Source organism: Dendronephthya gigantea, unplaced genomic scaffold, assembly GCF_004324835.1.
Source record: "Dendronephthya gigantea isolate DGI-Jeju-01 unplaced genomic scaffold, DenGig_1.0 000002F, whole genome shotgun sequence".
NCBI classification, from domain to species: Eukaryota; Metazoa; Cnidaria; class Anthozoa; order Malacalcyonacea; family Nephtheidae; genus Dendronephthya; species Dendronephthya gigantea.
This window is the reverse complement of record NW_021163012.1, coordinates 3,208,501-3,229,641: the sequence shown is the minus strand read 5'-3', so window position 1 is coordinate 3,229,641 and position 21,141 is coordinate 3,208,501. Positions and strand designations below refer to the sequence as shown.

At 56.3% G+C, this 21,141-nt stretch overlaps 1 protein-coding gene across 1 annotated transcript in view; it reads left to right on the top strand.

Annotated features, from left to right (window-relative positions):
* Positions 1-21,141, top strand: part of LOC114533419 (mucin-19-like) — a 51,393-nt gene that overhangs the window by 6,141 nt on the left and 24,111 nt on the right. Inside the window, exons 7-15 of the mRNA XM_028554934.1 lie at positions 379-1,944; positions 2,269-3,834; positions 4,312-5,895; positions 6,546-7,016; positions 11,027-12,169; positions 12,616-14,181; positions 14,619-16,205; positions 17,808-19,271; positions 19,574-21,139. Of these exons, the coding sequence (XP_028410735.1) occupies positions 379-1,944; positions 2,269-3,834; positions 4,312-5,895; positions 6,546-7,016; positions 11,027-12,169; positions 12,616-14,181; positions 14,619-16,205; positions 17,808-19,271; positions 19,574-21,139 (12,513 nt within the window). The remainder of the gene's footprint in view (positions 1-378; positions 1,945-2,268; positions 3,835-4,311; positions 5,896-6,545; positions 7,017-11,026; positions 12,170-12,615; positions 14,182-14,618; positions 16,206-17,807; positions 19,272-19,573; positions 21,140-21,141) is intronic.

Below are 21,141 nucleotides of genomic sequence, written 5' to 3'. Positions count from 1 at the left end.
TTAAGAAAAAAATTTTTACTGCCCCCTTATAAATATATTCAATAATCATTTCGACACTACCCAAGGTTAAGAAAAAAATAATTTACTGCCCCCTTATAAATAAATTCAATAATCATTTCGACAGTACATTATGAGATTTACATAAATCAACAGCTGATATTGTCTCAGTTTTTCTTGGTCATAAATTTTACATCCAATCATTTTGATATGAATGGTAGAATCATAAGCAATAAACACTAAGCAATATAAAAGTCATGTCTGATTAAATAGCAATTCGACATGGTCTTTTATCAATTCTTGCAGCATTTCATATTTGAAGTCTGAAACATCTCTTTATGATTATTACATTAATATATAATTTCGTTTTTTTTACTCTAGCACCTAAAGGACCAGGTGGGCCTGATGGGCCAGGTGGACCTAATGGTCCAGGTGGTCCAGGTGGTCCTGGAGGGCCTGGGGGCCCAGGTGGTCCTAGTGGACCTGGAGGTTTGAATGGCCCTGGCGGACCTGGTGGTGAAGGTGGACCTGGAACACCTGGTCAGCCTGGTGGTCCAGGGGGACCAGGAGGTCCTAATGGACCTGGAGGTCCTGGAGGAAAAACTCCGCCTGGTGGTCCAGGATCTCCTGGTGGTGCTGGCGGACCAGGTGGTCCTGGTGGTCCAGGTGGACCTGGAGGGCCTGGAGGACCAGGTGGACCTGGAGGTCCAGTTGTTCCTGGTGGACCTGGTCAGCCAGGATCACCAAATGGACCAGGAGGGCCTGGAGGTCCTGGTGGGCCAGGGGGTGAAGGTGGAACAGGTGGACCTGGAGGGCCTGGAGGACCAGGAGGACCTGGTGGTCCTGGTAAACCAGGAGGTCCTGGAGGTCCTAGTGGCCCAGGTGGACCAAATGGACCAGGTGGACCTGGTGGACCTGGAGGTCCAGGTGGGAAAACACCACCTGGAGGTCCTGGTCAACCAGGAGGACCTCTAGGACCAGGTGGCCCAGGTGGCCCAGGGGGACCTGGTGGCCCAGGCGGGCCTGGTGGACCAGGTGGTAAGACACCTCCTGGTGGGCCTGGACAACCTGGTGGACCACAAGGACCTGGAGGACCTGGCGGCCCAGGTGGACCAAATGGACCTGGAGGCCCAGGTGGACCAAATGGACCTTTGACTCCAGGGGGACCTGGTGGACCTGGCGGGCCTGGTGGCCCTAATGGCCCAGGTGGGCCAGGTGGTAAAACACCTCCTGGTGGCCCTGGAAAGCCTGGTGGACCTGATGGTCCAGGAGGACCTGGTGGACCTGGAGGACCAGGTGGTCCTGGAGGACCTGGTGGACCTGGGGGTAAAACACCACCTGGTGGTCCTGGAAAGCCTGGTGGTCCTGGAGGTCCTGGAGGACCTAATGGACCAGGTGGACCAGGAGGGCCTGGAGGACCTGGTGGGCCTGGAGGTGCAGGTGGACCAGGTGGACCATTTGGGCCAGGTGGACCAGGATCTAATGGCGGACCTGGAGGACCAGGTGGGCCTGGAGGACCAGGAGGGCCTGGTGGACCTGGAGGTAAGGAACCCCCAGGAGGACCAGGTGAACCTGGTGGACCATTAGGACCTGGAGGCCCTGGTGGGCCTGGTGGAAATGGAGGACCGGGTGGTCCTGGTGGCCCTGGTGGACCTGGAAAACCAGGTGCGCCTGGCGAACCTGGTACTCCTAGTGGTCCAGGTGGGCCAAGTGGACCTGGTGGCATTGGTGGTCCAAATGGACCTCTTTCACCTGGTGGACCTGGTGGGCCAAAAGGGCCTGGTGGACCAGGTGGCCCTGGAGGTCCTGGAGGGCCAAGTGTTCCAAAACAGCCTGGACAACCTGGACAACCTGGTGGAGCAGGAGGGCCTGGTGGGCCTGGTGGGCCTGGAGGGCCTGGTGGACCTGGTGGCCCAGGAGGACCAAGTGTGCCAACAAAACCTGAAGGTTTGTAGCATATGTAGTCTGAAAAGAACTATTGTATTTACCTGAAGTAATGCTCTAAAAACTGCAAATTAGCTGCAATTCTTTGAGCAATAGCACAGCTGCCATATTATCATGCAGGAATGAGCTGTGCAACTTAGTGAATCTTTTTCTTTTTAATATGTATGGGAGGAGGTAAAGGAAATTCCAAAAACAAACCTCTATTTTCAATTGTGGTATTAGTTGCAAAATGGGGAGCTGTCATTATAACATGAGTAGATGTTTCATGCATTTCCTAGTTATTGTTTTTCATCATTGAAAATTAATGCAAGGGTGATCTTTCTGTAGGACCTGGACAACCAAATGGGCCTGGTGGACCAAGTGGGCCTGGAGGACCTGGAGGACCTGGAGGACCAGGTGGGCCAGGTGGGCCTGGAGGACCAGGGGGTCCGGGAGGACCTGGTGGACCAAAAGGACCAAGTGGCCCTGGCGGACCAAGAGGACCAGGTTCGCCAGGAGGTCCTGGTGGACCAGGAGGGCCAGGTGGTCCAAATGGTCCAGCTTCCCCAAGCGGACCAGGTAACCCTGGAAGTCCTGGAGGACCTGGTGGGCCTGGTGGCCCTGGTGGACCTGGTGGCCCAGGAGGACCTGCTGTACCTTCTGGGCCAGGTCAGCCAGGTAGTCCAGGAGGACCTGGAGGACCCGGAGGTGCAGGTGGACCTGGTGGACCTGGCGGACCTGGTGCACCCGGAAAGCCTGGTAGTCCTGGACAACCATATGGCCCTGGTGGACCTGATGGCCCTGGTGGACCAGGTGGCCCTGGTGGACCTGGAAAACCTTCTGTTCCTGCACAACCAGGAACTCCTGGTGGACCTCTTGGACCTGGTGGGCCAGGAGGGCCAGGTGGCCCTGGTGGACCAGGCGGACCTGGTGGGCCAGGCGGAAAAACACCACCTGGTGGTCCTGGACAACCAGGAGGCCCTAGTGGACCTGGAGGCCCAAATGGACCAGGTGGACCGCAAGGGCCAGGTGGACCAGGTGGCCCCAAGGGTCCATTATCTCTTGGTGGACCAGGAGGCCCTGGAGGACCTGGGGGACCTAATGGTCCTGGTGGACCAAATGGACCAACACCTCCTGGGGGGCCAGGTGAACCTGGTGGCCCTGATGGCCCTGGTGGTCCAGGCGGTCCAGGTGGACCAGGTGGACCAGGAGGTCCAGGAGGTCCAGGTGGACCCAAAGTACCAGCGAAACCTGGGCAACCAGGGAATCCTGGTGGTCCTGGTGGAAATGGTGGGCCAGGAGGGCCTGGTGGTCCAGGTGGCCCTGGTGGCCCAGGAGGTCCACAAGGCCCTGGTGGACCATATGGTCCTGGGGGACCCGGAGGACCTGGGGGGCCAGGAAGTCCAGGGGGACCAGGAGGACCAAAAGGTCCAGGAGGGCCAGGTGGACCTGGGGGCCCTAATGGTCCAACCCCAGCAGGTGGTCCTGGAAAACCTGGTGGACCAGGTGGACCAGGTGGACCAACAGGACCTGGTGGTCCGGGTGGCCCAGGGGGACCAGGTGGACCGAGAGGACCAGGTGGTCCTGGGGGTCCAGGAGTTCCTGGAGGACCTGGACAACCAGGGAGTCCGGGAGGTCCTGGTGGACCTAACGGACCTGGTGGACCAGGAGGTCCAGGTGGTCCGGGCAATCCTGGAGGACCACTAACTCCTGGTGGCCCTGGTGGTCCAGAAGGACCTGGTGGTCCAGGTGGTCCAGGGGGACCTGGGGGGCCAACTGTACCAAGTAAACCCGGAGAGCCTGGACAACCTGGAGGACCTGGTGGACCTGGTGGATCTGGAGGACCTGGAGGGCCTGGTGGCCCAGGGGGGCCTGGTGGACCAAGTGCACCGAAAGGTCCAGGTAATCCTGGAGGTATGTAGTTATCAATATGAGAACCTAATAGGTAGATGTTCGGAGAAACATAAAAGACTTATTTTTGATGTAAGCTTTAGCAATGCTAAATCATATTCTGATATTGAAAAAGCATAATCACTGCTCAAAGATGCAGAAGATACAAATTTAAACGACACTGACACCTGTGCCAAGTGATGAGCATTTTGTTTAGCTCTACACCATGCTCTTATATGGTGCAAATGGTCTTATGTTTTTAAGATGAAGTTTTTCTCTATGAAAACCATAACAAAGAATAAAGGATATGCGAATATTTTTAGGATGCTTCTAATATTAGTAAACAGTGATCTGAGAAAAAATTACGTCTGTATTTAGACCTATAGCAGGTTGCTGTCTGTACCAATATCAAGGACCCTGACATCAGCTCTCAGTATGCTCAATATTTACATTACAAAAAGTTCGATATTATCATTACTATATTTTCTTTTTGTCTTTCAGCAAATAAAGGACCAGGCGGACCAGATGGACCGGGAGGACCTAATGGTCCAGGTGGTCCAGGTGGACCTGGAGGGCCTGGTGGCCCAGGTGGCCCTGGTGGGCCTGGAGGTATACATGGCCCTGGAGGACCGGGTGGTGAAGGTGGTCCTGGGACACCGGGTCAACCTGGTGGTCCAGGAGGACCCGGTGGACCTGGAGGAAAAACTCCCACTGGTGGGCCTGGCAACCCAGGCAGGCCTGGTGGACCAGGTGGTCCTGGGGGTCAAAGGGGACCTGGAGGTCCTGGAGGACCAGGTGGACCAGGAGGTCCTACTGTTCCTAGTGGACCTGGTCAACCAGGATCACCAAATGGACCAGGGGGTCCTGGTGGGCCAGGTGGTCCTGGAGGTGAAGGTGGTCCTGGTGGACCTGGAGGTCCTGGTGGGCCTGGTGGCCCAGGTGGCCCTGGAAATCCTGGAGGCCCTGGAGGACCAAATGGACCTGGTGGCCCAAATGGACCTGGTGGACCTGGGGGACCAGGAGGTCCAGGTGGACAAACACCACCTGGTGGCCCTGGTGAACCAGGGGGACCTCTTGGGCCTGGTGGCCCAGGTGGCCCTGGTGGCCCAGGTGGTCCTGGAGGACCTGGTGGACCTGGAGGTAAGACACCACCTGGTGGGCCAGGGCAACCTGGTGGGCCACAAGGGCCAGGAGGACCAGGGGGTCCTGGTGGACCAAATGGACCTGGAGGTCCTGGAGGTCCAAATGGACCATTAAGCCCTGGTGGACCTGGTGGGCCTGGTGGGCCTGGTGGTCCTAATGGTCCAGGTGGACCAGGAGGAAAAACACCTCCAGGAGGTCCTGGAGAACCTGGTGGACCTGATGGACCTGGAGGTCCTGGGGGACCTGGGGGACCTGGTGGTCCAGGAGGGCCGGGTGGTACGGGAGGGCCTAGTGGTGCTGGTGGAAGATCACCTCCTGCTGTTCCTGGAATACCTGGTAATCCAGGAGGTCCAGGGGGACCTAATGGACCTGGTGGACCAGGTGGGTCTGGGGGACCGGGTGGTCCAGGGGGGCCAGGTGGGCCTGGTGGACCAGGTGGACCAGGTGGACCATTTGGACCAGGTGGCCCTGGATCTCAAGGAGGACCTGGTGGACCTGGAGGACCTGGAGGGCCTGGTGGGCCTGGTGGCCCAGGTGGTAAAACACCCCCTGGTGGCCCTGGAGAACCTGGTGGACCATTAGGGCCTGGAGGTCCTGGTGGACCTGGTGGAAATGGAGGACCTGGTGGCCCAGGTGGCCCAGGTGGACCTGGAAAACCAAGTGGACCTGGTCAACCTGGTGGTCCAGATGGCCCAGGTGGACCAAAAGGACCTGGTGGAATTGGAGGACCAAATGGACCTCTTTCTCCTGGTGGACCTGGTGGACCTAAAGGGCCTGGAGGTCCAGGTGGTCCTGGGGGACCTGGAGGGCCTAATGTTCCGGAGACGCCGGGACAGCCTGGGCAACCTGGTGGTGCAGGTGGACCTGGTGGTCCTGGAGGTCCTGGTGGACCTGGTGGACCAGGTGGGCCTGGGGGACCAACAATACCAATAAAACCTGCAGGTATGCAATATTTTGGGTACTTTCAATTTGGGTTTAAACAATTAGAGAAACTAACTATATATATGATAAATTTTGCATGCATGGAGCATTATCTATATACAAACACAATTCTGGTATTTTACATACGGTTAATACTTTTGCTTTTGGACGAAGATGCTTCATTCTTTTTATTTGAGTCTTATCTTTCATTTCATTTAGATTATTCTTTTAACTTACTAGTTTTACTTGCATTTGTTTTTGTTAATCTATTAAAAGAATTGGCAATTGTTCTCTACTGTTGCTCTTTGTTAAATAACTACATCTACTTGTTGAAACTTAAATTGCTACCCTAAACGTCATATCCAACTCATGTTAATTAGTTATCCAATGCTTAGATTTAGTTGAATTTACACCATGCTGGTTGCAATCTTAAGTTTCAACGAACCTTATTTGCTATTAGAGAGCTTTAGCTGTGAATACAAGTACACAATTCGTCATTGTAACATGTTTTTTGTCTATGCTATCAGCATAAACCATGAGGACCACATGTTTTGTCATATAGCAGGGCAAAAACTTGGAGAAAGAATGACTTGGAGTAAAATTTGTACTTGTAGTCATACTCATACGCACTAATAAAGCCCCTAATGATGGTATACATGGACTCTTTCTAGGACCTGGACAACCTAATGGTCCTGGTGGACCAAATGGGCCAGGAGGACCTGGTGGACCTGGTGGGCCTGGTGGACCTGGAGGAGCAGGTGGTCCAGGAGGACCTGGTGGACCTGGTGGACCAAAAGGACCAAGTGGTCCAGGTGGGCCCAAAGGACCAGGATCACCAGGAGGTCCTGGTGGCCCAGGAGGGCCTGGTGGCCCTAATGGACCAGCAGTGCCAAGTGGTCCTGGTAATCCAGGGAATCCTGGAGGACCTGGTGGACCTGGTGGGCCTGGTGGACCTGGAGGTCCTGGTGGACCTGCTGTACCCTCAAGTCCTGGCCAACCAGGCAATCCTGGGGGTCCTGGAGGACCAGGTGGACCAGGAGGACCTGGTGGACCAGGTGGTCCTGGTGGACCTGGAAAACCTGGAGGTCCTGGACAACCAGAGGGACCAGGGGGACCTGGTGGACCTGGTGGACCTGGTGGACCTGGTGGTCCTGGAGGTCCAGGAAAACCCACTGAAAAACCTTCTGTGCCAGCACAACCTGGTAACCCTGGTGGACCTTTAGGTCCTGGTGGACCTGGTGGACCAGGAGGTCCTGGTGGTCCTGGTGGACCTGGTGGTCCTGGAGGAAAAACACCTCCTGGTGGTCCAGGACAACCTGGTGGTCCTAAAGGACCTGGTGGTCCAAATGGACCAGGTGGACCACAAGGGCCTGGTGGACCTGGTGGCCCGAAAGGCCCATTGTCGCCTGGTGGACCTGGAGGCCCTGGAGGACCTGGTGGACCAAATGGTCCAGGAGGACCGAATGGACCTACACCTCCAGGCGGCCCAGGCAAACCTGGTGGACCTGATGGTCCTGGTGGACCAGGCGGACCAGGTGGACCTGGTGGACCAGGAGGTCCAGGGGGTCCTGGTGGACCCAAAGTTCCTTCTACACCTGGACAGCCTGGGAATCCAGGGGGCCCTGGTGGAAATGGTGGACCCGGAGGACCAGGTGGCCCAGGAGGTCCCGGTGGACCTGGAGGTCCTGAAGGTCCTGGTGGACCTCATGGCCCAGGTGGCCCAGGGGGACGACTGGTGGACCAGGAAGTCCTGGGGGACCGGAGGACCAAAGGGGCCAGGAGGACCTGGTGGACCTGGAGGCCCTAATGGTCCAACTCCTGCAGGTGGTCCTGGAAACCTGGAGGACCTGGTGGGCCAGGTGGACCAACAGGTCCTGGTGGGCCTGGTGGACCGGGTGGCCCAGGAGGCCCAGGTGGACCTGGCGGACCTGGAGGTCCTGGAGTACCTGGAGTGCCTGGGCAACCTGGAAACCCTGGGGGTCCTGGGGGACCTAATGGGCCTGGTGGTCCTGGTGGTCCAGGTGGACCAGGCAGTCCAGGTGGCCCGCTAACTCCTGGTGGCCCTGGTGGTCCAAAAGGACCTGGTGGTCCTGGTGGTCCCGGTGGTCCTGGTGGACCAGCTGTACCAAGTAAGCCTGGGGAGCCTGGACAACCTGGAGGACCTGGTGGACCTGGTGGATCTGGTGGACCAGGTGGTCCTGGAGGCCCTGGGGGTCCTGGAGGACCGAGTACTCCCAAAGGCCCAGGAAATCCTGGAGGTTTGTATATTTTGTTGACTTTTTTGTATTATTGATCAATGGTTTTGAATTTGAATTGGGAAATTGTGGTCATTAAAATTATTTCATATTTGCTTTTTAAGTGCTCTTCATGCTTTCAACTTTAGAGCCATATGCATTTTAGAATAAAATATTTTTATCTGTGCCAATGATTTGTTCACAACTCTTATTTTGTATGAAAATTTCCTGTTACCAAGTGTAGTAAAATCTTTGTTTCTATCTGGCGTATTTTCTACATGTCTAATATTGTAGTTTTCCAAAAAAATACTCATTAGTAGAAGAGCAATCCAAATTTCCAAATTAGCACAACACACTATAGATACAGGCCGCTTCTGTCTGTAGGCTTGCGGTGGGTAATCTCGAAATTTTTTCACATTTAAATAGTGACACTTAAATACTTTTTCCAATAATGTTTTTTTGCTTTTAGCACCTAAAGGACCAGGTGGGCCTGATGGGCCAGGTGGACCTAATGGTCCAGGTGGTCCAGGTGGTCCTGGAGGGCCTGGTGGCCCAGGTGGTCCTGGTGGACCTGGAGGTATGAATGGCCCTGGCGGACCTGGTGGTGAAGGTGGACCTGGAACACCTGGTCAGCCTGGTGGTCCAGGAGGACCAGGAGGTCCAAATGGACCTGGAGGTCCTGGTGGAAAAACTCCTCCTGGTGGTCCAGGAAAACCTGGTGGTCCTGGTGGTCCAGGTGGTCCTGGGGGTAAAGGTGGACCTGGAGGGCCTGGAGGGCCTGGTGGACCCGGAGGTCCTGCTGTGCCCAGTGGGCCTGGTCAGCCAGGATCACCTAATGGACCAGGTGGTCCTGGAGGGCCTGGTGGACCAGGTGGTGATGGTGGTCCTGGCGACCTGGTGGACCTGGTGGGCCAGGTGGACCAGGTGGGCCTGGAAAACCTGGTGGGCCTGGAGGGCCAAATGGCCCAGGTGGACCAAATGGACCTGGTGGACCTGGCGGACCAGGAGGACCAGGTGGAAAAACACCACCTGGGGGCCCCGGTGAGCCTGGAGGGCCTCTTGGGCCTGGTGGTCCAGGTGGTCCTGGAGGGCCTGGTGGACCAGGAGGTCCAGGTGGACCTGGTGGGAAGACACCACCTGGTGGTCCAGGTCAACCTGGGGGCCCACAAGGACCTGGAGGTCCAGGAGGTCCAGGTGGACCAAATGGTCCTGGTGGTCCAGGTGGGCCAAATGGACCTTTAAGTCCTGGGGGACTGGGGGACCCGGTGGGCCTGGTGGGCCAAATGGACCAGGAGGACCAGGTGGTCAAACACCTCCTGGAGGTCCTGGGAAACCAGGTGGACCTGGTGGACAGGGGGACCTGGAGGTCCTGGGGACCCGGTGGTCCTGGAGGACCTGGTGGACCTGGTGGAAAAACACCCCCTGGAGGTCCTGGTGAGCCCGGTGGTCCACAGGGTCCAGGAGGACCAAGTGGACCTGGGGACCAGGAGGACTGGGGGACCTGGTGGGCCCGGGGGTCCTGGTGGACCAGGTGGTGCATTTGGGCCAGGTGGTCCTGGATCTCAAGGAGGGCCTGGTGGGACCTGGTGGACCTGGAGGCCAGGTGGGCCTGGTGGCCCAGGTGGTAAAACACCCCCTGGTGGCCCAGGTGAACCTGGTGGACCATTAGGCCCTGGCGGCCCTGGTGGGCCTGGTGGAAATGGGGGGCCTGGGGGTCCTGGTGGACCAGGTGGACCTGGAAAACCTGGTGCACCTGGCACACCTGGGACTCCCGGTGGGCCAGGTGGGCCAAAGGGACCTGGTGGCATTGGAGGTCCAAATGGACCTCTTCTCCTGGTGGACCTGGTGGCCCAAAAGGGCCTGGTGGACCAGGTGGTCCTGGAGGACCTGGAGGGCCTAGTGTTCCAGAAACTCCTGGTGAGCCTGGACAGCCTGGTGGAGCCGGTGGACCTGGTGGTCCTGGTGGCCCTGGTGGTCCTGGTGGACCAGGTGGCCCAGGGGGGCCAACTGTGCCAACAAAACCAGGAGGTAAATTGACCTTTAATCTTTAATATGCTAGCTACAGTTAGAGTGAGTTTCCACTTGCAGAAAAATGGTTCTCAAGAAAAAATATTTTCATATTCTCTTTAAAATTTTTACGTCATAAAGAAATTAGTACAATGTGATTCTTTTCAATTCAAAAGAATATTCAAAATATTTTGCTTAAAATTATTCATCGGTACTTTGATATTGTTTAAAAAAATTGTTTTTTAAAAACAAAATTTAGATCCCTAGGTTGATATTGTACCTTGCATGTTAAGTTTCGCTCAGTTGTTTGTTAAGAAATAGTGAAAAATCCAGTCAGCATGGAAGACATCTTCTCATGGAATGCTTAAAATATTAAAAAACGGTCACGTGCTGTAGCTCTGTTTACCAGCTTTTGCTTAGCCGTTTTAATAATTGGGGTAATTTATGTTTAATTTTAGGACCTGGACAACCTAATGGACCTGGTGGATCTAGTGGACCTGGAGGTCCAGGTGGGCCTGGCGGGCCAGGAGGGCCAGGTGGTCCAGGAGGACCTGGTGGACCTGGAGGACCTGGTGGACCAAAAGGACCAAGTGGTCCAGGTGGAGTTAATGGTCCTGGGTCTCCTGGAGGGCCTGGTGGACCAGGAGGGCCTGGTGGCCCTAATGGACCAGCAGTGCCAAGTGGTCCTGGTAATCCCGGAAATCCTGGAGGACCTGGTGGACCTGGTGGGCCTGGTGGACCTGGAGGTCCTGGTGGACCAGCTGTACCCTCAAGTCCTGGCCAACCAGGCAATCCTGGGGGTCCTGGAGGACCAGGTGGACCGGGAGGACCTGGTGGACCAGGTGGTCCTGGTGGACCTGGAAAACCTGGAGGTCCTGGACAACCAGAGGGACCAGGGGGACCTGGTGGACCTGGTGGACCTGGTGGACCTGGTGGACCTGGTGGTCCTGGAGGTCCAGGCAAACCCACTGAAAAACCTTCTGTGCCAGCACAACCTGGTAACCCTGGTGGACCTTTAGGTCCTGGTGGACCTGGTGGACCAGGAGGTCCTGGTGGTCCTGGTGGACCTGGTGGTCCTGGAGGGAAAACACCTCCTGGTGGTCCAGGACAACCTGGTGGTCCTAAAGGACCTGGTGGTCCAAATGGACCAGGTGGACCACAAGGGCCTGGTGGACCTGGTGGCCCGAAAGGCCCATTGTCGCCTGGTGGACCTGGAGGCCCTGGAGGACCTGGTGGACCAAATGGTCCAGGAGGACCGAATGGACCTACACCTCCAGGTGGCCCAGGCAAACCTGGTGGACCTGATGGTCCTGGTGGACCAGGCGGACCAGGTGGACCTGGTGGACCAGGAGGTCCAGGGGGTCCTGGTGGACCCAAAGTTCCTTCTACACCTGGACAGCCTGGGAATCCAGGGGGCCCTGGTGGAAATGGTGGACCCGGAGGACCAGGTGGCCCAGGAGGTCCCGGTGGACCTGGAGGTCCTGAAGGTCCTGGTGGACCTCATGGCCCAGGTGGCCCAGGGGGACCTGGTGGACCAGGAAGTCCTGGGGGACCAGGAGGACCAAAGGGGCCAGGAGGACCTGGTGGACCTGGAGGCCCTAATGGTCCAACTCCTGCAGGTGGTCCTGGAAAACCTGGAGGACCTGGTGGGCCAGGTGGACCAACAGGTCCTGGTGGGCCTGGTGGACCGGGTGGCCCAGGAGGCCCAGGTGGACCTGGCGGACCTGGAGGTCCTGGAGTACCTGGAGTGCCTGGGCAACCTGGAAACCCTGGGGGTCCTGGGGGACCTAATGGGCCTGGTGGTCCTGGTGGTCCAGGTGGACCAGGCAGTCCAGGTGGCCCGCTAACTCCTGGTGGCCCTGGTGGTCCAAAAGGACCTGGTGGTCCTGGTGGTCCCGGTGGTCCTGGTGGACCAGCTGTACCAAGTAAGCCTGGGGAGCCTGGACAACCTGGAGGACCTGGTGGACCTGGTGGATCTGGTGGACCAGGTGGTCCTGGAGGCCCTGGGGGTCCTGGAGGACCGAGTACTCCCAAAGGCCCAGGAAATCCTGGAGGTTTGTATATTTTGTTGACTTTTTTGTATTATTGATCAATGGTTTTGAATTTGAATTGGGAAATTGTGGTCATTAAAATTATTTCATATTTGCTTTTTAAGTGCTCTTCATGCTTTCAACTTTAGAGCCATATGCATTTTAGAATAAAATATTTTTATCTGTGTCAATGATTTGTTCACAACTCTTATTTTGTATGAAAATTTCCTGTTACCAAGTGTAGTAAAATCTTTGTTTCTATCTGGCGTATTTTCTACATGTCTAATATTGTAGTTTCCAAAAACAATACTCATTAGTAGAAGAGCAATCCAAATTTCCAAATTAGCACAACACACTATAGATACAGGCCGCTTCTGTCTGTAGGCTTGCTGTGGTTTATCTCGAAATTTTTTCACATTTAAATAGTGACACTTAAATACTTTTTTCCAATAATGTTTTTTTGCTTTTAGCACCTAAAGGACCAGGTGGGCCTGATGGGCCAGGTGGACCTAATGGTCCAGGTGGTCCAGGTGGTCCTGGAGGGCCTGGTGGCCCAGGTGGTCCTGGTGGACCTGGAGGTATGAATGGCCCTGGCGGACCTGGTGGTGAAGGTGGACCTGGAACACCTGGTCAGCCTGGTGGTCCAGGAGGACCAGGAGGTCCAAATGGACCTGGAGGTCCTGGTGGAAAAACTCCTCCTGGTGGTCCAGGAAAACCTGGTGGTCCTGGTGGTCCAGGTGGTCCTGGGGGTAAAGGTGGACCTGGAGGGCCTGGAGGGCCTGGTGGACCCGGAGGTCCTGCTGTGCCCAGTGGGCCTGGTCAGCCAGGATCACCTAATGGACCAGGTGGTCCTGGAGGGCCTGGTGGACCAGGTGGTGATGGTGGTCCTGGCGGACCTGGTGGACCTGGTGGGCCAGGTGGACCAGGTGGGCCTGGAAAACCTGGTGGGCCTGGAGGGCCAAATGGCCCAGGTGGACCAAATGGACCTGGTGGACCTGGCGGACCAGGAGGACCAGGTGGAAAAACACCACCTGGGGGCCCCGGTGAGCCTGGAGGGCCTCTTGGGCCTGGTGGTCCAGGTGGTCCTGGAGGGCCTGGTGGACCAGGAGGTCCAGGTGGACCTGGTGGGAAGACACCACCTGGTGGTCCAGGTCAACCTGGGGGCCCACAAGGACCTGGAGGTCCAGGAGGTCCAGGTGGACCAAATGGTCCTGGTGGTCCAGGTGGGCCAAATGGACCTTTAAGTCCTGGGGGACCTGGGGGACCCGGTGGGCCTGGTGGGCCAAATGGACCAGGAGGACCAGGTGGTCAAACACCTCCTGGAGGTCCTGGGAAACCAGGTGGACCTGGTGGACCAGGGGGACCTGGAGGTCCTGGAGGACCCGGTGGTCCTGGAGGACCTGGTGGACCTGGTGGAAAAACACCCCCTGGAGGTCCTGGTGAGCCCGGTGGTCCACAGGGTCCAGGAGGACCAAGTGGACCTGGGGGACCAGGAGGACCTGGGGGACCTGGTGGGCCCGGGGGTCCTGGTGGACCAGGTGGTGCATTTGGGCCAGGTGGTCCTGGATCTCAAGGAGGGCCTGGTGGACCTGGTGGACCTGGAGGGCCAGGTGGGCCTGGTGGCCCAGGTGGTAAAACACCCCCTGGTGGCCCAGGTGAACCTGGTGGACCATTAGGCCCTGGTGGCCCTGGTGGGCCTGGTGGAAATGGGGGGCCTGGAGGTCCTGGTGGACCAGGTGGACCTGGAAAACCTGGTGCACCTGGCACACCTGGGACTCCCGGTGGGCCAGGTGGGCCAAAGGGACCTGGTGGCATTGGAGGTCCAAATGGACCTCTTTCTCCTGGTGGACCTGGTGGCCCAAAAGGGCCTGGTGGACCAGGTGGTCCTGGAGGACCTGGAGGGCCTAGTGTTCCAGAAACTCCTGGTGAGCCTGGACAGCCTGGTGGAGCCGGTGGACCTGGTGGTCCTGGTGGCCCTGGTGGTCCTGGTGGACCAGGTGGCCCAGGGGGGCCAACTGTGCCAACAAAACCAGGAGGTAAATTGACCTTTAATCTTTAATATGCTAGCTACAGTTAGAGTGAGTTTCCACTTGCAGAAAAATGGTTCTCAAGAAAAAAGATTTCCATATTCTCTTTAAAATTTTTACTTCATAAAGAAATTAGTACAATGTGATTCTTTTCAATTGAAAAGAATATTTAAAATATTTTGCTTAAAAATTATTCATCGGTACTTTGATAGTGTTTAAAAAATTGTTTTTTAAAAACAAAATTTAGATCCCTAGGTTGATATTGTACCTTGCATGTTAAGTTTCGCTCAGTTGTTTGTTAAGAAATAGTGAGAAATCCAGTCAGCATGGAAGACATCTTCTCATGGAATGCTTAAAATATTAAAAAACGGTCACATGCTGTAGCTCTGTTTACCAGGTTTTGCTTAGTCGTTTTAATAATTGGGGTAATTTATGTTTAATTTTAGGACCTGGACAACCTAATGGACCTGGTGGATCTAGTGGACCTGGAGGTCCAGGTGGGCCTGGCGGGCCAGGAGGGCCAGGTGGTCCAGGAGGACCTGGTGGGCCTGGAGGACCTGGTGGACCAAAAGGACCAAGTGGTCCAGGTGGAATTAATGGTCCTGGGTCTCCTGGAGGGCCTGGTGGACCAGGAGGGCCTGGTGGCCCTAATGGACCAGCAGTGCCAAGTGGTCCTGGTAATCCGGGAAATCCTGGAGGACCTGGTGGACCTGGTGGGCCTGGTGGACCTGGAGGTCCTGGTGGACCTGCTGTACCCTCAAGTCCTGGCCAACCCGGCAATCCTGGGGGTCCTGGAGGACCAGGTGGACCTGGAGGACCTGGTGGACCAGGTGGTCCTGGTGGACCTGGGAAACCTGGAGGTCCTGGACAACCAGAGGGACCAGGGGGACCTGGCGGACCAGGTGGACCTGGTGGTCCTGGCGGTCCTGGAGGTCCAGGCAAACCCACTGAAAAACCTTCTGTGCCAGCACAACCTGGTAACCCTGGTGGACCTTTAGGTCCTGGTGGACCTGGTGGACCAGGAGGCCCTGGTGGTCCTGGTGGACCTGGTGGTCCTGGAGGGAAAACACCTCCTGGTGGTCCAGGACAACCTGGTGGTCCTAAAGGACCTGGTGGTCCAAATGGACCAGGTGGACCACAAGGGCCTGGTGGACCTGGTGGCCCGAAAGGCCCATTGTCGCCTGGAGGACCTGGAGGTCCTGGAGGACCTGGTGGACCAAATGGTCCAGGAGGACCAAATGGACCTACACCCCCTGGCGGTCCTGGTGAACCAGGCGGACCTAGTGGACCTGGTGGGCCTGGTGGGCCTGGTGGGCCAGGGGGACAAGGAGGTCCAGGTGGTCCAGGTGGGCCAAATGTTCCGAGCAAGCCTGGCCAACCTGGAAACCCAGGTGGCCCAGGAGGACCTGGTGGAGAAGGTGGACCTGGAGGTCCAAATGGACCCGGAGGACCAGGTGGCCCTGGTGGACCTGGTGGTATGGGTGGACCTGGTGGTCCAGGTAGTCCAGGTGGTCCAGGAAGTCCTGGTGGTCCTGGGGGACCAAATGGCCCTGGTGGTCCTGGAGGTCCTGGAGGCCCCGGTGGGAAGACACCGCCTGGTGGGCCTGGAAAACCAGGAGGACAAGGTGGTCCTGGAGGACCATCAGGTCCTGGTGGTCCAGGAGGCCCTGGAGGGCCTGGTGGCCCGCAAGGTCCTGGAGGACCAGGTGGGCCATCAGTTCCTAGTGGTCCTGGACAGCCTGGAAGCCCAGGAGGTCCAGGTGGCCCAAATGGACCTGGAGGTCCTGGGGGGCCTGGAGGCCTTAGTGGACCAGGTGGACCACTTACTCCTGGTGGTCCTGGTGGGCCGAAAGGACCTGGAGGACCTGGAGGGCCAGGCGGTCCAAGTGGGCCTACTGTTCCAAATAGACCTGGAGAACCTGGTAACCCTGGCGGACCTGGTGGACCTGGAGGACCTGGTGGACCTGGTGGAATTGGTGGACCTGGTGGACCTGGTGGACCAAGTCTTCCAAAAGTTCCTGGAAATCCCGGAGGTAAGATTTGAGATATAACTTGTGATGACTGCATAACTAAGATGACTGCATACCAGAACGAGCTCAACAAATTAATATTAATGCTTGGAAAATTTGGAATGTTGTTTGGAACAGTGTTTACGCTGTCCGAGAACTATCTTTCAATTTCACGAAATGTAGGATCGCTTGTTATATTAAACAAACTCATTTCGCGGAGAAGCACCTGAGGCAAACAATCAATTGTTGTTTTTTTGTCGCAGTTAATACAATTATGAAGCCTAGCTCTCACATCGACCCAGCGATGTGTTTTCAGTGGTCGGTGATAAGAAAAATTAACAAGTCTGTGTTCCGCATGATCGCGGATAATGCCCATTACTGACGATGATTGTGGTGTATGGGAACTATTCTTCAGTTTCGGCGAATGGGATAAGAGACTATTTCTCGGGCCCCGAGAGGGTTTTAGTTGCACTCTTTCGTTTGCAAGGCGTCGTTGAAGGGCTGCGACTTTACGGCTGCGTTTACTGTTTTAACTGCGCTGTGTTCCTCAGATAACCCATTTGATTCGATCGACTTATCTATTTTGTGTATCTCATATTTCATATTACTGATCTTGATATGTGTAATAATTTCGTGTGCAAATCGAAAAGGGACGCTAATTTGCTCTAAGAAAACGGCTAGAACTTGGCGATAACTTCACGTGGAGGTTAATTTCTCCCCAATATGCAATGTGCTCCTAGTGTAAAGAATATTTGCTGGTTCAGCCATATAAAAATGTGAGTCATTCAACATAGCTGTTAGGAAGCTAAAATATTTTATATTCAACTTTTTAAACGTTTCAACGAGGTAAATTATCACAGACTAAATGTTAAATTCGGACGGGAACACGATAAGGATGGCTATCAGTATAACGTATACAAAGTCTGCATTATACGACGTATTCAGTAAAGTTGTCTGCATAAAATAGGTCGCATAGAAACGTTCCGAAACAATGTTCCAAAACGTCCCAAACGCACCGAATGTTTTCCTTTTCGGACACCATAAATTCATGCGATCGATAGTACACAACAACTGTTAACTGAAACATGTATTTGAAAGTTACTTCAGCCTTGTCGTTGTCGTGTTCCGCGAAAACCGCAAATTGTAGTTTGCGGTTTGCCCTGGACGCTAGGCTAAAACTCGCCATCAGAAAGCTTTTACATCAAACTGATAACGGATCATTTGTAATTTTTTTAAACAATTTGAACTTTATCAGTAGTGTAAACTGTAGTGTGTAGTGTAAATGAATCCGGAATCATTCCAGATTGAGAATTTTGTATTCTTGCTATACTGTGGACGGACTATGCAATGACAAATAAGCGAGGGAATACCGTTAGAGACACTATACCAAAACTCATATTCAATGGTTGTACATTTTTTGCGGCATGTTGACATATGATGCCTTATATTCAATATTCACCCACCATCCAGAAACTCCCATACAACAACACCTAAAGAATATGATTAGGATTTTCAATTTTTCACATAAAATCTGGTCAAAGTAATACTTTGTAATGAGTTTCTGACCATGCAATTATTCTGGAAGGTAATAGATGTGTTCAAACAATTTTTCATTATATTTTGTAGGACCTAGGGGTCCTGGGGGACCTCTTGGACCTGGAGGACCTGGTGGGCCGGGAGGACCAGGTGGGCCCGGCGGACCTGGAGGACCTGGTGGTCCTGGTGGTAGTGGTGGTCCTGGAAGCCCTGGAGCCCCTGGGGGACCAAATGGCCCTGGTGGTCCTGGCGGCCCTGGTGGACCTGGAGGACCAACTGTACCAGGAGGACCTGGTAAGCCAGGAAACCCTGGTGGTCCAGGAGGTCCTGGTGGACCTGGTGGTCCTTCTGTGCCAAGTGGACCTGGTCAACCTGGAAATCCAAATGGCCCAGGTGGACCAGGAGGAATTGGTGGACCAGGAGGAGAGGGTGGCCCTGGTGGTCCTGGGCAACCTGGAGGCCCTAGTGGGCCAGGTGGTCCTGGGGGACCCAATGGACCTGGTGGGCCAGGTGGTCCTGGTGGCCCTGGAGGTAAAACACCACCTGGAGGACCAGGTGAACCAGGCGGTCCTCTTGGACCAGGTGGTCCTGGAGGGCCTGGTGGGCCTGGGGGCCCTAGCGGTCCAGGTGGTCCAGGTGGAAAAACTCCACCTGGTGGACCTGGACAGCCTGGGGGACCAAATGGTCCAGGTGGTCCAAATGGCCCTGGGGGTCCAGGTGGTCCTGGAGGACCTGGTGGCACTAACGGTCCAATGAACCCTGGAGGTCCTGGAGGTCCAAATGGTCCTGGTGGTCCAAATGGCCCAGGTGGACCTGGAGGGCCGAAAACACCAAGTGGTCCAGGTATGCCTGGAAATCCTGGTGGCCCTGGTGGTCCTGGTGGGCCTGGTGGACCTGGTGGGCCAGGTGGAAATGGTGGCCCAGGTGGTCCAACAACTCCAAATTCCCCTGGTCAACCTGGTCGCCCAGGTGGTCCAGGTGGTCCTGGTGGTCCTGGGGGCCCTGGTGGTCCTGGTGGACCAGGTGGACCTGGAGGACCAGGAGGACCTGGAGGAGCTTTTGGACCTGGTTCACCAGGTACACCTGGAGGTCCTGGAGGACCTGGTGGACCAGGCGGACCAAATGGCCCGTCTCCTGGAGGACCAGGTGAACCTGGGGGCCCATTAGGCCCAGGTGGGCCTGGTGGGCCTGGAGGGCCAGGAGGACCCAGTGGACCTGGTGGACCTGGAGGACCTGGTACACCTAATGGACCAGGACAACCTGGTGGACCTGGAGGACCTGGAGGACCAAAAGGACCAGGTGGCCCAGGTGGACCAAACGGACCATTGATGCCTGGTGGTCCTGGTGGGCCTAATGGGCCTGGAGGGCCTGGTGGACCAGGTGGACCAAATGGACCTGCAGTTCCTGAACGGCCTGGAAATCCTGGAAGACCTGGTGGGGCTGGCGGTCCTGGTGGACCTGGTGGACCTGGAGGACCCGGTGGTCCTGGAGGGCCTGGTATTCCTGGAGGACCAAGTGTTCCTGGAATACCTTCAACACCAGAAGGACCTAAAGGTTTGTACACTGCTATGAGTTAATTGTTGGACATTTGAACATTTACATCTGAGGACACTTGTAATGCAACAGCAATTGTGGTTGTTACTCTGAACATTTTTAACACATTTATTTTGTTCATACATATTTGTGCTCACTAAGCTTCACTTATACATGACGACAGTATACATAACTCTGCTTTATTGCCAAACTCTGTCCCCATGTCATGGTCCTTTTTCCTTAATATACACAAACTATTTGCATAGCCCTGCAATAATAATCTGGTATGCATTGCTTATTTATGACATTTATTGTTTATTTAGGACCTGGTCAGCCTCTTGGCCCAGGAGGACCAGGAGGACCAGGAGGACCAGGTGGTCCTGGTGGGCCTGGAGGACCAGGAGGACAAGGTGGTCCTGGAGGTCCAAAAGGACCTGGAGGACCAGGTGGACCAGGTGGACCTGGAGCTCCGAATAGTCCCGGTGGGCCAGGTGGACCAGGTGGTCCTAATGGACCAACTCCACCAGGTGGACCAGGCGAGCCTGGGGGACCAGGTGGACCAGGTGGACCGGGTGGCCCAGGAGGTCCTGGTGGACCAGGAGGACCCAGTGTACCATCTGGCCCTGGGCAGCCTGGTGGTCCCGGGGGACCTGGTGGTCCTGGAGGACTAGGTGGCCCTGGAGGGCCAGGTGGCCCTGGGACTCCTGGAAAACCTGGTGGACCAGGATCACCTGGTGGTCCAGGTGGTCCAGGAGGTCCAGGAGGACCAAGTGGACCTGGTGGTCCCCACGGACCTGGTGGTCCTGGAAAAAAACCTGGGCCAGGTAAACCTGGACAACCTGGTGCACCAACTGGGCCAGGTGGCCCTGGTGGACCTGGTGGCCCTGGGGGACCAGGAGGACCTGGGGGACCTGGAGGCCCTACCCCTCCAGGTGGACCTGGTATGCCAGGTGGTCCAAATGGTCCTGGAGGGCCTGGAGGCCCTGGTGGACAAGGAGGCCCTGGGGGACCTGGTGGGCCTGGAGGACCTGGTTCACCCAATGGACCAGGTGGTCCAGGTGGACCTGGAGGACCAAATGGGCCTGGTGGTCCAGGAGGAAAAACGCCTCCTGGAAAACCTGGTGAACCTGGAGGTCCTCAAGGACCAGGAGGGCCTGGTGGTCCAGGGGGACCTGGAGGCCCTGGTGGACCTGGTGGACCAGGTGGAAAGACACCTCCTGGAGGTCCAGGACAACCAGGTGGCCCAAATGGACCTGGAGGTCCTGGAGGACCTGGTGGTATTGGCGGTCCTGATGGTCCTGGTGGTCCTGGTGGACCAGGTGGTCCTGGGGGACCATCGGGTCCTGGGGGACCAACAGGTCCTGGTGGACCTGGTAGTCCAGGTGGACCTGGGGGACCCAATGGGCCTGGAGGACCTGGAGGTCCTGGTGGGCCAGGTGGACCAACTAAGCCTGGTGGTCCAGGCCAACCTGGAGGACCTGGAGGTCCTGGAGGCCCGTCTGGGCCTGGTGGACCTGGAGGACCTGGAGGACCAGGTGGCCCAGGTGGACCTGGTGGCCCTAATGGACCTGCTGTTCCAAGTGGACCTGGACAACCAGGAAGCCCTGGTGGACCCGGTGGGCCGAATGGGCCAGGTGGACCAAATGGACCTGGAGGGCCAGGAGGTCCAGAAGGGCCATTATCACCTGGTGGTCCAGGTGGGCCAAATGGACCTGGTGGACCAAATGGGCCTGGTGGGCCTGATGGTGCAACAATGCCTGGTGGCACTGGAAAACCTGGAGGACCTGGAGGTCCAGGTGGTCCTGGTGGGCCCGGTGGGCCTGGAGGGCCTGGGGGACCTGGAGGACCAAATGGACCAAGTGTTCCTGCAGTACCGGGAAGCCCTGGATGT